This window comes from Myotis yumanensis, unplaced genomic scaffold (assembly GCF_028538775.1).
Source record: "Myotis yumanensis isolate MYYU_CA2020_CCGP unplaced genomic scaffold, mMyoYum1.0.hap1 SCAF_8, whole genome shotgun sequence".
Classification (NCBI taxonomy): Eukaryota; Metazoa; Chordata; class Mammalia; order Chiroptera; family Vespertilionidae; genus Myotis; species Myotis yumanensis.
Genome location: NW_027223759.1, coordinates 40,052,345 through 40,067,903, shown reverse-complemented (window position 1 = coordinate 40,067,903; position 15,559 = coordinate 40,052,345). Strand labels below are relative to the sequence as shown.

General features: G+C 38.2%; 1 protein-coding gene across 1 annotated transcript in view; it reads right to left on the bottom strand.

The window, feature by feature from the left end:
• TTN (titin) overlaps positions 1-15,559 on the bottom strand; it is a 277,029-nt gene that overhangs the window by 65,752 nt on the left and 195,718 nt on the right. The window contains exons 228-252 of the mRNA XM_070422663.1: positions 15,207-15,500; positions 13,259-13,558; positions 12,832-13,140; positions 12,557-12,747; positions 11,560-11,989; positions 9,743-10,051; positions 9,461-9,609; positions 9,342-9,374; positions 9,112-9,241; positions 8,721-9,020; positions 8,308-8,625; positions 7,050-7,346; positions 6,644-6,943; positions 6,241-6,555; positions 6,001-6,149; positions 5,412-5,562; positions 5,041-5,322; positions 3,263-3,565; positions 2,458-2,760; positions 2,075-2,356; positions 1,685-1,984; positions 1,289-1,591; positions 883-1,191; positions 486-767; positions 65-364 (exon numbers count right to left, since the gene is read on the bottom strand). Coding sequence (XP_070278764.1) covers positions 65-364; positions 486-767; positions 883-1,191; positions 1,289-1,591; positions 1,685-1,984; positions 2,075-2,356; positions 2,458-2,760; positions 3,263-3,565; positions 5,041-5,322; positions 5,412-5,562; positions 6,001-6,149; positions 6,241-6,555; positions 6,644-6,943; positions 7,050-7,346; positions 8,308-8,625; positions 8,721-9,020; positions 9,112-9,241; positions 9,342-9,374; positions 9,461-9,609; positions 9,743-10,051; positions 11,560-11,989; positions 12,557-12,747; positions 12,832-13,140; positions 13,259-13,558; positions 15,207-15,500 — 6,639 coding nt within the window. The remainder of the gene's footprint in view (positions 1-64; positions 365-485; positions 768-882; positions 1,192-1,288; positions 1,592-1,684; positions 1,985-2,074; positions 2,357-2,457; positions 2,761-3,262; positions 3,566-5,040; positions 5,323-5,411; positions 5,563-6,000; positions 6,150-6,240; positions 6,556-6,643; positions 6,944-7,049; positions 7,347-8,307; positions 8,626-8,720; positions 9,021-9,111; positions 9,242-9,341; positions 9,375-9,460; positions 9,610-9,742; positions 10,052-11,559; positions 11,990-12,556; positions 12,748-12,831; positions 13,141-13,258; positions 13,559-15,206; positions 15,501-15,559) is intronic.

Sequence of the window (15,559 nt, the reverse complement as noted above, 5' to 3'; positions counted from 1 at the left end):
GATGAATAAACAATATTCTCAAAGACAGTCAAATAATATTTTGTATTTAGAGAAAGCAACTTACGTAGAGGATCCACAGCCTTGATGGGTTTAGGTGTTTCCACGAAAGGACCACGTCCATACTGGTTCTCAGCAGCTACTCGGAAGAGATACTGATTGCCTTCATTAAGATGTTTAGCCCAGTGACTCTTTTTCTTTGACGTAGTTGAGAGAGGTGACCACTGGGCGCCTGCAACATCTCTCCTCTCAACCACATAATTTGTAACAACAGAACCACCATCATCTAGTGGTTCCTTCCAAGTAAGGTAGCAAGAATCTTTCCTAATTTCACTGACTTCCAGATCTCGAGGTGGCCCAGGCTTATCTGAAAAGTGTTAAGCAATGCAGTTATATGTGATTTAATACAGATAAGAGCTCAAAATATATCACAATTTACTTTTAACTTGTTTTTACATAAAAAACATCCTAAGTATTAAAATTCTTACCTAATACAAGCACTTTTACGGAGACAGTTTTTGAACCAGCTGGATTCTCCACTGTTAAGGAATAAATTCCACCATCCTCATGGGCAGCATTACGAATTTCAAGCTTGCTACCAACTGGAGTAACATCAATTCTTGCTTTAGTTGGAGCCTCTCTGTCTTCTTTTTTCCAAGTTACTTTTGGGAATGGCACTCCTTTGATGATGGCACTCAGTCTTAGAGTATCACCAACCTTTATATGTTGTTCTCTCGCCATGTTGGCATCAAGAATCAACTCAGGGGGTTCTTGAATAAAGAAAATAGTACTTTCAGGTTTGATTTGTTAATTAATTTTACAAATAAGTGTAAACATTGACACACCTATCTTCCTTACAAAGAAAGCTGAGAACATTTTACTCACCAAGTCTATCTTTTACTAGCACAGGCTCAGGAACATGAGCTGGATCTGATTCACCAGCTTCATTGACTGCTAGTACTCTGAACTTGTAGGTTTGACCATCCCGAAGACCAGTGACTTTATATGTAGTTTCAGGACATGACTCAGGAGTGTGATTGGCTCTTCTCCACTCTTCATCTCCAACTTTCTGGTACTCAACGATATAACCCAGAATCTTGCTCCCACCATCGCGACGTGGTGGCTGCCAAGTTAGGTCAACTGAATTACATGTTGTATCTATCGCTTCAGGATTAACAGGTGGACTTGGTTTAGCTATATAATAGAAGGAAAAAAACAAAAAAAGAATTATAATATACCTGAAAACAAAGTTGGATAATATGAAAACTGAATGAATGCTTTAATACTATACCAATTGGATCTTTGGCAAAGACTGGTTTGGATGGTGGGCTTGGGTCTCCAATACCAATTTCATTTTCTGCAGCAACCCGGAATTCATACTGACACCCTTCTAGAAGATCAGGAACCCTGAATTTAGTGTATGGATGGATCGGCTCTTTGGTAACTCTAGCCCATCGTTTAGACATAGTTTCCCTCTTTTCCAGGATGTAGTTTGTTATGGGCTTTCCTCCATCATTTGGCTTATTCCAGGTTACTAATGCAGAGTCTTTGGTAACTTCTGTAACAATTGGCTGGTCAGGTGCATAAGGAACCCCTATCATAAACATTAGCAACATGTGTTAGAAATTTAATTTTTCCTATTAACAATGTCAAACATTGAATCACTAAAATGAAATGTAGTACATACTGAAACGATCTTTCGCTTTCATTGAATCAGACACCAGAGGATCACTTATTCCATACAGATTTTCAGCGCGTATCCGGAAAATATAATCTTTTCCTTCAAGCAGTTTAGAAACTTTGCATGTTGGTTTAGCACTTGCAGATGTCACAGGCATCCAAATATCCTTGCCCACCTCATTCTTCTCGATAATATAATTGGTAATTTCACTGCCTCCATCATCTAATGGTGGCTTCCAAGAGATAACCATGTACTCTTTGGTCACCTCATCAAAAATAACCGGTCCTACTGGTGGTCCAGGACGGTCTGCAGAAAAAAAAAATCACAGCACAAAATATTTCCACTTCTGCTTTAGAAAGAACAGAATATCTATTCGTCTTGCTAAATAATACTTACCAACCACGTTCACTTGACAGAAACCTTTCCTAGAGCCTGTACTATTCTCCACAACCACACAGTATTTGCCAGTGTCTAAACGTTTGGCCTTGATCTTCTCTAGAGCAAGTGTTGTTGGCGTGGTCTTTATATGTGTGCGATCATCTTCTACCACATCAGCATCATCTTTGAACCAAGTAACCTTGGGCTTTGGCTTGCCTGAGTAATGGCCAGTGAGGGCAAAAGCTTCACCAACTCGAACCGTGATCTTATCTCTGAAGTCAAGTTCAAGTGTTGGAGGAGCTAAAATGTACAATTACAAAATCAAGTCAGTATTACTGATGTTTTATGATAAATCTATAAAGGTACAAGTTTTCAAAGTATAAGCTGCATTGGACACATACCCAGCTCATCCTTGCAAGTGATTGGCTTGGTGCAAAATGATGGCTTGCCTTGTCCAACAATATTGACAGCACTGACACGGTACTCGTATGTATCACCTTCTTTTAAGCCTTTAACAGTGTATTTTCTGCTAAGCAAGTTGTCCTGTGTAACTTTGTGGAATTTCTCAGTTCCAATGAGACGGCTTTCTAGGACATAGTTAATAATTTCGGATCCACCATCATACTTTGGAGGATTCCAAGTCAAAGAAACAGAATTTTTAGTGACTTCTTTAACTTCCAGGTCTTCAGGACGCTCTGGTACAGCTGTAAGTGTAAGTATGGAATTACAGTGAAAAAGCTGTCATGTTAAGAATGTAGTAAAGAATACTTTCTGAGGATTGCATTTAAACCTTAAACTATCTGCTTTGATAAGTAACAAAAGAGATCTCATCATAGAATCATTAGCGCTAAAAAGGACCTAATACAATCTAATTTCCTCTGACAGTGAGGAAATAGAAGTTCCCAGACTTGGTAGTTTTAGAATTAGGAAAACACTTCATATTTATGCCACCAAGTGGCAACTTAAAAACAACCAGTGTAGTAAACATGGAAGGATTTGAAGTATCAGATATATTCCCATAATCTTTTTCAGAACCACATTCAAATACTACCAGGGTCTGATATTGAGTATTAACTTAATGAATGCTTGCCAAATGAATAAAATGTTTGGCATTTATACACATATTTTGTCACTGTAGTTTTTTTTTTAAATTAGTAATTGAGTGAAGAAGTAATTAAGAATGAAATTGTTTGAAACTGTACGTACTTATTGGATCTCTGATGACAATTTCATGTGGTGTTTCAACAAAAGGGCCTATGCCAATGCTATTTTCAGCTGCAATTCGGAAAAAGTAGGCTTTTCCTTGAATGAGACCCTGGACAGTAGCATTATGTCGGGTGACTGTGTATGTCACCGGGGTCCATGCTCTGCGGTCAGCTTCCCGTTTCTGAATGACATAATTGGTGATTGGAGAGCCTCCATCGTCTTCCGGAGAAAACCACGTCAGTTTGCAGGAGTCATTGGTCAGGTTGTCAGGCAGGAATGGGGTTCCAACAGGACCTGGCACATCTGGAAATAAGAGGAAAAGCATTCTAGTTGTTTGCTTTCAATGAACTATAGGGCTCAATATTTGTTACCCTCTGTTTTCAAAAAGGGGACACAAATGTTGTTATGAAGAAAATAAGATTTTGTGTTTACTAATTGAGTTGTTTTTCCTCCCCTGGTACCTATTTTCAACCATATTTTTAGGCAAAGTAGGTTTACAACAGTTACGGCTTGCCCCGGTTTCAGCAGAAGCTGAAGGAACAGTAACTGTAGGAAGGGGCTGTTGGGAGGACGCTCAGAGGGAGATGGGATGAGAAAGGAGTAACAGCATGGCTACTGTTTTGTGTCCAATTTTCAAAGGGGAGTGAGGTTTTTTTTGGGTCACCAGTGAATCAATGAGGAGCACAGGAGGTCCCAAATCTCAGAATGACCTTTGAGAGGGTTGAAATTTAACCTGGGAGTGTACAAGTTGGTCAAGTTAAAATAATAGCCATTAGGTAAAAGAGTGTTTAGTAGCTTGAAACTAATCTAAAATCTTGTAGGATTATTGCCCAATAAGATATTTTTCCTTATACCATTTTCATTAATGAAACCATGATGTTTTTATAACATTAATTATGTTCAATAGAGAACTAGTTATTTTTACATAAAAAGTGAAAATAACTGTTTGGAGTGTGATTGTTCCTGGAGACATGCTGAGAGAGAGATCTGAGTGGGAGGGCTTTATCTTCTGAACAAATCACTGGAATGAAGCAGCCAGCAAGAGGCATGACAAGGCATTGGGGAATTCAACTCTATATTCAATGTCTAGAAATTCAATATTGATAATTAAATATGATGCTTCTCTGAAATTAGAATATGAAACTCTTCAAAGGGATTTTTGCAGTATTATGATAATTAGAAAATAAAGAAACAGTCCCATGATGTGAAAATGGTCAACCTTTGCAAACTGAAACATTCATGTACATTTGCAGGAAAGTTGCTTTTATGAAAACTATATAATAGCATAGTAAATGCTTATGGTAGCATGTTATATAAAAAGTCAACACATAAAACTTTACAGTAGGAGTACAACCATATAAAATATGTATAGGATAAAGAAACAAGGAGGAATTAAAAAAATGCTAATACTGTAGTGGTCAATGAGATGCTGGATGATTTTTCTTATTTTCCAATATATTTGTAACATAATTTTATTTTAACGTAGCTTTTTTTAAAAAATATATATTTTTATTTATTTCAGAGAGTAAGGAAGAGGGAGAGAGAGAGAAACATCAATGATGAGAGAGGATCATTGATTGGCTGACTCCTGCATGCCCCCTACTGGGGATCGAGCCTGCAACCTGGGCATGTGCCCTTGACCAGAATCGAACCTGGGACCCTTAAGTCTGCAGACCAACGCTCTATCCACTGAGCAAAATTGGCTAGGGCAACATAGCTTTGTTGTTGATAAAATAAATGTGATCTTTAAGTTGCATGGACAGATTGAAAGTATTTACCTAATACATCGACGATAATTGTCTTCTTCCTTTCTCCCCCTGCGTTTTTGGCAAGAAGAGAATAGACACCTTGGTGGCTCCTCTGGCAATTCTTAATGACCATGGATGAGCTAATGGCTGTGCTCTCAATGGTGGCTTCTTGAGGTAATGCTCTTTCATTCATGCTCCATGTGATGGTTGGAGGAGGTTTTCCAGACACATAGGCGATGATCCGGATCACCCCTCCCGCATGGACCACAATTCTGTCTTTGACGCTGGCATCTAGCTGAAGATCAGGTGAGACTGGAAAAACAAATGTGATTTTACAAATGTGATGTTCATTCCCAATCCAAAACAGAAATACATATAAAAATAATAGAAGTATTCATTACCAATTCGGTCCTTCATTTCAATGGCATCTGTGACTTCTCCAGGCTCTCCAATGCCGGCAATGTTGACTGCTCTAACTCTAAATCTGTAGAATGCTCCTTCTTTTAATCCTGTCACAACAAGTTTTGTTCCTCTCACTTCTTTATCTTTAGCCTAGGGAAAAATCACAAACATTTTATAATTACAATAGTTTTTGGTAGCTACTTGTTTTAATAGCTTTCTAAAGCATAACCAAGGACATATTTAACTGCCTTTGGAAAAACTGTTCCCAGTTTAGGTTTTAGGGATCAGATATTACAGGTAAGCACTGAATGGAATATCTTATTAGAAATCATGTTTTAAAATTATTGTCAAATGATTGAAAAAAAAACTGTACTATGCATTTATTTCACTTTCTCAGGGTTTATAACCAAAAGATAAGTTAACAATAACATGACTTAACTTTCATTATATTTTTGATATAACAGATATTTGGATTATAATATGATTTCTTAATTCAAAAGATACAGATAGAAGTTAATGCGATTCAGAATAACCACTACATTTTTAGTTTATTCATAGTACATCTCCGTAAAACCAAGCGTTCGTTACCTTTTCCCATTCTTCTTTTCCTTCTTCCTTAAATTCAACGATGTATCCAGTTACTTTGGATCCACCATCTTTTAGTGGGGGAGACCACTCCAAATCTGCAGATGATTTAGTCCAGTCTGTGACTTGGGGAAATGGAGGACCAGGAGGGGCTGGAAAGAACCAGTATACATTAGTATTCCTGACTATACCATGGCACTTTGGAAAAAAAATAAAAAGAAAACAAATGGTGTCAAGGCTTACCAATTGGATCTCTAGCAGTCACCGGGTCTGACGGTGGACTTGCTGGACCCACGCCAGCAGCATTGATGGCATACACCCGGAATTGATAATCAGAACCTTCAATAAGGCCAGTCACTTTGTAAGAAACACCCAAAGTCATGGCTTTGATAGGATCTCGGTTTACTCTCTTCCATCTCTTTGAAGTGGTGTCTTTCATTTCTAGCCAGTATCCGGTCACAGGGGAGCCTCCGTCATATTCTGGCTCCTCCCAGTTGACAGTCATGGAGTTACGAGTCACACTGCTAACTGTTGGCTTATCTGGTGCTCCAGGGACAGCTGTGAAAAGAATAATCACATTGATTTATAAGAACTTATGAAAAACACACATAAGAATGACTTTGTATGTGAAACCTGTGCTACTTACAGAAGAGGTTTCTTGCTGTTTCAGGTTCACTGTCAAGAGGCTCCCCAATGCCATATTTATTCTGGGCCATGATCCGGAATACATAATCATGGCCTTCTAGTAATTTGGGAACTGTGAACATGCACTCTTTGGGTTCACTGGAGACACGCACCCATGTCTTCCTATTAGGCTCTCTTTTCTCAATTACATAGTTTGTGATCTTAGACCCACCGTCATCTTTAGGTGGGAGCCAAGACAAAGTCATTTGGTCTGCTGAAATAGATTCAAACTTTATTGGTCCCACTGGAGGGCCAGGGCGACCTAAAATGGTTTAAAAAAACTTTATTAGTAGAATAATTTTGAAGCCAAACATTACATTTATGAACAGAAAAAACACACAGTTCTCATAAAACCATGCAATCCTTACCAAGGACATTCAACCTCATCTCCTTTGATGCTGTTCCCAGGTTATTCACAGCTGTAATGGTATATAAGGCAGTGTCACTCCTGCGAGACTGTGGAATAACTAAGGTGCAAGTATCATCCACCACGAGTTTATTGATATGGGTGTCATAGATCACAGGTTCTTTATTATCAGGCTTCTTTGGAGGAGCTTTAAACCAGGTTAGTGTTGGGAATGGTACACCTTTAATTTTGGCCACGATGCTAACATCAGTTCCTTCTTCAACCTCCATGAATTCTTTTAGCTCAATTGATGGTGGGCCTAGATTATTAAAAACAAATATTGTCATTAGGAACAAAAAGCACTAAAGGATAGAAAATAGAATTCACAGTGACCATAAAGCTATTTATGGACAGACTTTGTAGCCCAGCCCGATATAAAGAATAGATCTGTCTTCAATTACTTTATACCAACTTGGGGAACAGGTATATGTGGTCATCATCCTATATCTACATGTGGCTCTATACAGCTAATGACTATCACTTACCTGGCATCATTATGCATGTAGATATTGAGGAGGGGCAGAGAGAAGTGAAAATTGTAGTTGCATAGGCATGAGAGTTCTTACATGATATTCCCCTTAGTATTTATGCAGTTATGAGGGACCTATTGTGTTAATTCTGAGATGAATTCCCCTTTGAAGAAATATAACTGATAGTAGAGGCAAAGCAAATGTCTATTCTCCATAAATTTAGTATAAGAATATGCAAAGACTGTTGTGACTATGGCCCTCCTAAATTTAGAAGAATTGAATAAATACACAGCAGTAGTGATAGTAACAATAATTAGAGGAAGAATTATTACCATATTTGTGTATATATTTTATCTATTAAATGGATATGACTTTTTCTCAAACAGATGAAAAAATAAGTGGGGCTTAGCAGTTGCTGAGCAAATACATGGCTATTTTCTGCCCCTTTTGAGGAGCATGTGGAAAAAGTGCTTTGACTTCTGATAAGTAAAACAGCATGCATGGAGAAAAATTATCTTAAGGAAGTTCCAAGCATCATCTTATTTAATGAAGGAAAAGTTAATATGTAAGGGAATATGATAATTCTGTAGCAGTTGAGGGAATGAGTGATTGAGTAATGTGCCCATGTCCACACTCAACCCATGGTGGCTTCCCGATGTATAGACATATCTCTTTTTATTTTGGACTATTATTAAGTGTCTAGAAAGACATTCACGAAAGGATGTTCTCTATTACTACGTTGGTGCTTACATGTCTGGTCTTTGATAATCACAGGACCCACAGTGGCTGAAGGTTTGCTGACTCCTGCCTCATTGACAGCTTTGACTCTGAATTCATATTCCCCACCCTCTACGAGGTCTTCCACGGTAAATTCCAGTTCTTCCACATCACGCCGATTGCACTGTTTCCATGCTTCTTTCTTTTTCCCAGTAGGGTCCCACGCAAGGCACTCAACAATATAGTGGGTGACAGGGGAGCCTCCATCATTCTTTGGGGGTTTCCACGACAGGTGTACCGTGCTCTTTGTTATGAGGCCAATCTTGAGTTTAATAGGAGGATCAGGAGGATCTTTAAAAATAGTTAAAGAAAGTATTAAGCATTGGTTGTAGCTATGTAGTTTTCAATTTGGAGAAGGTATTTTAATCATAGATTTTAAAACTTACATATTGGGTCCCTGGCAGTGGTCCTCTGAATGGTTTCCACAGGTGGGCCAATGCCAAAACGGTTTTCTGCACGTACGCGGAAGAAATATTGCTGTTCAGAGATGAGATCAGGAACTAAAAATGTGGTGCTTCCACAGTTTGGATTGACTTTAGTCCACGCTTTTCCATCAATAGTTTTCTTCTCGATGACATAGCCTTTGATCCTGTCTCCTCCATCATCATCTGGCATCTTCCATGTAAGTCGGCAACTACCCCTTGTGATGTCACTGACTTTCAGATCTTTGGGTGGCCCTGGTACATCTGTTGAATGTATATCACAATATAAGCAACGTTGCTTTTTAAAACAAATAATTTGTTCTTATTCAATGGTGACTTTTAAAGTCTTCCTTACCCATGACTTTAACTCTGCAACTTGCAGTCTTTTGTCCTGCTTTATTCTTGGCTGTGATGCTGTATTTGCCTGAATGAGATCGCTTACACTCCGGAATAATAATGACTGATGAGTTTTCAGCAGTCTCCACCTATACAACCCCCCCCCAAACAAACAGTAGTTATACCTTGAATGAAATAATAGAAGTATTGAAGTCAACTAGATTCTGAATCTTTTTCATTTTATCTTACCTGTGCATCTTCGGGTATATCATGAACTCCATCCTATTAGAAAAGAAGATGGTCAGTTGTTGTATAAATATTCCTTAGAGTGATTCAATGGGAGACACATAGAATTATAATTTTCTCACCTTCATGGCCTTCTTTGCCTTTCCATCAAATTCCCAAGAGGATTTTGGTGTTGGGCGCCCCTTGATGACAGCAGGAATCCTAATCTGTGTGCCAGCTTGACAAGTCAGACTGTCCTGTGCTCCGATGTCAATGTAAACTTCTGGTGCCTCTGTAACACCACGAATAATAGAACAGGATTTAGCCCACCGTATGCAATCAAGTAACTGACATATCTTCAGTAAATTAACCCATTTAATAATAATATCCAAAGGTGAATGCATAGGTGGAATAAGGACCAGTACCTTGAATATCAGTTGCGGGGATCTCTCCTGTTGTATCACTTGGTTCGGATTCGCCAGCTTCATTGACAGCTTTCACTCTGAACCTGTACTTTCTGAGTTCTTTCAAATTTGGCACCACACATTCACAGGCAGTTAGAAGTTTATCTGGCTCATTTACTCTTTTCCAGTCAGTGGTTCCTTCTTCTTGCATTTCTACGATGTATCCTTTGATGGGACTGCCACCATCTTTGGCTGGAGGTTTCCATGCCAGCGAGATGCTGGACTTTGTTTTATCTTTTACCTCTGGGCAAGAAGGTGGCCCAGGTGGATCTAGGAAGAGAAAAACCCCAAACATATAAAGTTTTGAAGCTGATGGAAGGCTAGATTTATATACCACAGGGATGTTGTACTGGACATGATCATTTTTTATTTTTACTTGATTAGAATATTAAAATAGGAATGCCAAAAGAATAAATTACTTTCTAGAATAGAGAAATATAGAAAATAGTCTATTTTCAGTTAGCATTAGTGTAAAAACAAAGAAAGCAAACAACTAATTGGGATTAGAAAAACTACTTTGATCTCTAGATAGATCTGTATTCTATTTACACATGATTAGTGAAAAGCTATTTTATTTTTGAGATCCCTTTGAAGAGATACTGCAATATGTTCTACTAGAAACATTTTAATTAATTCACCATAAAATTAAAATTAAAAATGATTTTATCATTAGCTGGTAAATTTTTGAACACAAACTAATCTTAAGACGCTACACAGTCATTGTCTACAACAGAGGTCCTCAAACTTTTTAAACAGGGGGCCAGTTCACTGTCCCTCAGACATTCCACACATGTGCACTGCGGGCCCTGGACGAGTCGGCTGCTAAGCAGGACAGGCAGCAGCGGCAAAAACACCCGGCGGGCCGGATAAATGTTTTCGGCAGGCCGCATGTGGCCCACGGGCCATAGTTTGAGGACGCCTGGTCTACAATAATCACATAACAATCCTTTATATTCTTGACAGTGATTTATAATTTCAGAAATTCTTTTACTCTATTGATCTTTTTAACCACAGCTCTTACCTCTTCAGTACCTAGCATAGTTCCTTGCACATAGCACATGTTTAGTACTACCTTACTGAGTGAATGAGTGGCTACTACTTCATTTTACACATTATGAGCCATATAGAACTTTTCAACAAATAGCAAAAGTTTTTTCTAGAGAATCTAATCAGATATATTATACAATAAATGCAATTAATCATTAAGGCCATGGAATTTTAATTTTTGAACTGATCTGCTCATAGATATTTTAGAAGTATTTTTCCTTTTAGTTGACCCCACAGACTGTGCTTGAGAATCTTATATTTTTTTTTTAAATAAATATTACTGAATATTTAACGACATTTTGCTTTTTGTTAAATTCCTACTGGAGATTCTGACTATTTAGTGAGGGAGATAACTTTCCATAGTATCTAATGAGATCGAATTTATTAAAGTATGGGAGCAGAGAGGAGGTTATGTCAAGGGTCATTGTTATGTGATTTCTCATAAAAGTACTAGGTTTAATCCAAGAGTTTAAAAACTATATGGTTTTATGCTTGTGTTTGTATGTATATATACATATATAGAGATAGTTGTGCATAGTGTATGTATGTATATAAATAAATATATATATACACATATACATACCTACTTTTGATAGTCTATATAAGTATGAAACTTCTAACTTTAAAAAAATAAAATAATTTGGCATAGAAAAATAGACGAAATTTAAAAGCAAAATTATTCAGTTAGTGGCTTTGCCCTTTGTAAATTCCAGAAATGGAAGCATACTTACATATGGGATCGCCTGCAACCTCTGGATCTGATGGTTCACTGGGAGGGCCAATTCCTGCAGCATTTATTGCCATTGCTCTGAACTGGTATTTAACACCTTCAATCAAACGAGGAACATTAAATTCCACGCCTTTTGATCCCACTTTGGTTATTGGTGCTCGGCTAACACGTGACCAGTAGGCACTTCCCTCTTCTCTCTTCTCCAGCCAGTAGCCAGTAATTGGAGAGCCGCCATTGTCCAAAGGAGGAGTCCAGCTCACTAGCATCGACCCTTTGGTGCGCTCCAAAACTTTTGGTTTTCCTGGAGCTCCAGGAAGGCGATAAGGATCTTGAATGGTCACTTTATCCGATTTGCACTCATCACTGATTCCATATTTATTCACTGCCCTAACTCGGAACTCATACTGGCCATTGGGGATAAGTTTCCAGAGCTGAAAATTAGATGAATAGTAATTTTTTTAAAAAGAATATACTTATGTTGATTTTCACTTATTTTAAAATTAGTTATTTTGGTAGAGAAGACTATAAAAAATAAATCTATAAACTCTAATATATATATAGTTTAAAAATATGGAGACTCTAACATGGAGAAAGCTTTTAAAATGAAAATATCTAAATTTATTTTATTAAAAAATTATTAGTGAAAGTATTACATATGTCTGCGTTTTTCTACCATTAACCTCTTATAGCCTGCCCCCACCCCCCACCCCAGGCCTCCACCACCTTATTGTCTGTGTCCATGGGTTATGCATATATGCATACAAGTTCTTTGGTTGATCACTTCCCATACCTAATAGTGGATCTCTCAAGTAAAAGAGAATTTGTATATCAAATAATTGTATTTATCAAGTGGCCTTATGTGCATGGTGCTACAAACTACAATGAGATTTTTTTTTGGTTTTGAGTTTAATCATTAAGTTCCAGGGTTATGCCAGACTGGTGTTTAATCAAGGTCTTGTCCTTTTCATGTGTATAAGAAAATATTTAAAAGAGTTTACCCCATATCTCTTCTCTACGGCAGTGTTGGTGACTTCCTCCCATTCAGATTTCTTCCTACTTGCATCACGTTTGTCAATGATATAATGGGTGATTTCACTGCCACCATTGTCTAGAGGGGCATCCCATGTCAAATAGCAAGATTCAGCTTTAATGTCTGTTACAGCAAGGTTTCTTGGTGGAGATGGACGATCTGGAAAGGAACCAAAAGAGGAGACTGAGAAGGCAATTCTTAGACACTGGATTTCGTTTTGACATAAGAAAGCATGTTGCTTACCATATACTTCAACATGGACATTTCGGAAGACTGAGCCAAGGCGATTGGAAGCTGTAATTGTGTAAGTGCCTTTGTCCTGCCGGACTGCTTTGGGAATGATAACCTCAGTCTTTGCCTCACTTCGGGATACTTCTTCCTTGGTTATCTTCAGTGCATCAGTGGGTTTTTCAATCACAGTTTCATTCTTGGACCACTCAATCTTAGGCATTGGAAGGCCTGTCACATCTGCAGGAATGTTAACAGGCTCTCCTGCCATAACCTTGATAGTGTCTCCTCGAACAGACAGGCGCAATTTAATAGTTGGAGGCACTGTGAAAAAGAAGGACAAGAGAAAATTAGTGGAGTCATAAGGATATTTGCTCAACCTATGAGATAAAGGCAACGCTGTAAATTACATTAAAATTATTATTATGTTCAGATTCCACACCTTCATCATCTTGTATGACCACGTTGAGAGGCAGGGATGGTTCACTTTCACCAACTGCATTGACAGCTTTGACACGGAACTCATACATTTGGTGTTCATCAAGGTTTTCAACCAGAAAAGATGTGGTTGGGCAGAGTCGCTTGTTAACTCTTTCAAAGTCAGGTTTGTCGTGACGCCGTTTTTCAATGATATAGCCTTGGATGGGGCTGCCACCATCACTGCGGGGCTCTTTCCAGTCAAGGGTGATAGTGGACTTTGTTCTTTCTGTATATGTGAGCCTCTCAGGAGACGTTGGAGGACCTTTAACCAGAAGCAAGTTGAAATGACAAACATGAAATAAATGTTCATATAAGAAATATTTCACTTCAAATTAATTGTGTGAAAAATGTTTTTGTGTGGCCTAATCTTAATAATACACATCTTTAAAATCCTTCTCCAAACATCTCCATTCCCTTCTTACAGGCATTCATATAAGACAGAATTTTTCTTAGTAAACTTTAGCATTGAGATTGATTAAAAGTAAATTGAGGGGCATGTCTGCTTTTTTTACATTTAGCATTTTAGATATTTTTACCTCTGTCACTGGGGAAGCTTCCAATCTTAATGAACTAGGAGAATGGGTCTATGAATATTTGCTTTGGATGACCAACTGAGAGTAAAGTTTTATTGACAGACAGTGGATATGTCTACTGAACACGCTTTGAGTCATGTTGCCTCAAGTCTGGGCTTAAAATGGGGTGGAAAGAGAATTTATGTAATGATGTTTTAGTTTGGTGTCCCAAGGGACAAAAACCGAAAGAATAAGCTTTGAATGGTGAAACTAGACCCCATCCACTCTTATTGACAATTAGAGGCCCGGTGCATGAATTTGTGCTCAGTGAAAGGAAATTACTTAGAAGATATATTTTAGAGGCTGGGGAGGGACCACAGGAGGTTGGCTCCAGGTCATGTCCAGCCCGTCTTGCCAAGTCCCCATTGGGGTCGATCAGGGCCAGCTGGACAGCTGGGAAGGGACTACAGGAGGGCTCCAGGGTGTGTTTGGCCCTTCTCACCCAGTCCCAATCGGCTGGACCCCAGCAGCAAGCTAACCAATAGGTTGGAGCATCTGCCACCTGGTGGTCAGTGCATGTCATAGCAACTGGTTGAGCAGTCGACCTATTGGTTGGACACTTAGAATATTAGGCTTTTATATATATAGATTACTGAAACCAAAGCAGAGGTCTGTAGTGGAAGCCCATATCTGTTTAATACTCTGATACAACTTGACTATAGAGAAAATTCTGAGATGACTGTCACAGTGAGTGGTATAGGAGGTAACTGTTTTTTTTTAGGTGGTGGTGGAGAAATAATACCATCTGTCTCTTGGGGAATGGGTCCCAAGACTTTGTTTTCTTGGATGACATATAAATGTGTATTACCAGTGTGTGCAATTTTAGGGTTTCATATTTGTTCATATTGGTCAAGGAGATTTCCTATGGTTGGTTTTATTCCTTGATGGCTCTTCCTGGTTTGGGGCCTTCCAGGGTGGGGACTACTTGAGATCTAAAGGAAGACTAAGACATTTATCCTAAGGCAATTTCTGTCCTGTAACCTTTCAAAAACAATGAACTCTCTTTAACTACAAGGCTATTAAATTAATTACTTCAGTGTATTCTATTGTTAAGATATAATATTTCTAAATTGTTTTTAGGTTCTTGCTAAACTCCAGTAAACTCAGGTTTTTTTTAGTACATATAACCATGGTTGGTTTTGTATAAAAAATTACAGTGAGCCAAAAATTATATTAAAATTATAGTAAATATGGTATTCTTAAAGGTGCTAGTAGTTATTAGATTTACCTTTCTTATTACTCCCTAGCTATAGATCTTGATACTATTGGGAGTTTGAAGCTATAAATAGAAACAAACATTATTTACTTTATAAACACAATGAAAACCTTCTCTTTTACCTAGTGGATCAACTGCAAGAATTGGTCCTATTTCAACAGGCGGGCCACAGCCAAACTTGTTCTTGGCAATCACACGGAACTTATATTCTTGTCCCTCAAGGAGACCTGTGATATCACATTTAGATCTCTCAGTCTCTATGGGTTGTCTCCAAGTATGCATCTTGGCATCTTTTCTTTCAATAATAAAGCCCGTGATTTCACTTCCTCCATCATCTGCTGGATCAGACCAGTTCAGCAGACACATCTTTCTGTTTGTTACAACAGGTTTTAAGTCAAGAACTGGGCCAGGGACATCTGCAAAATAAAACAATTAAAAAGGTCAATGCAATAAGATAGTATAACTTGAAAATCCT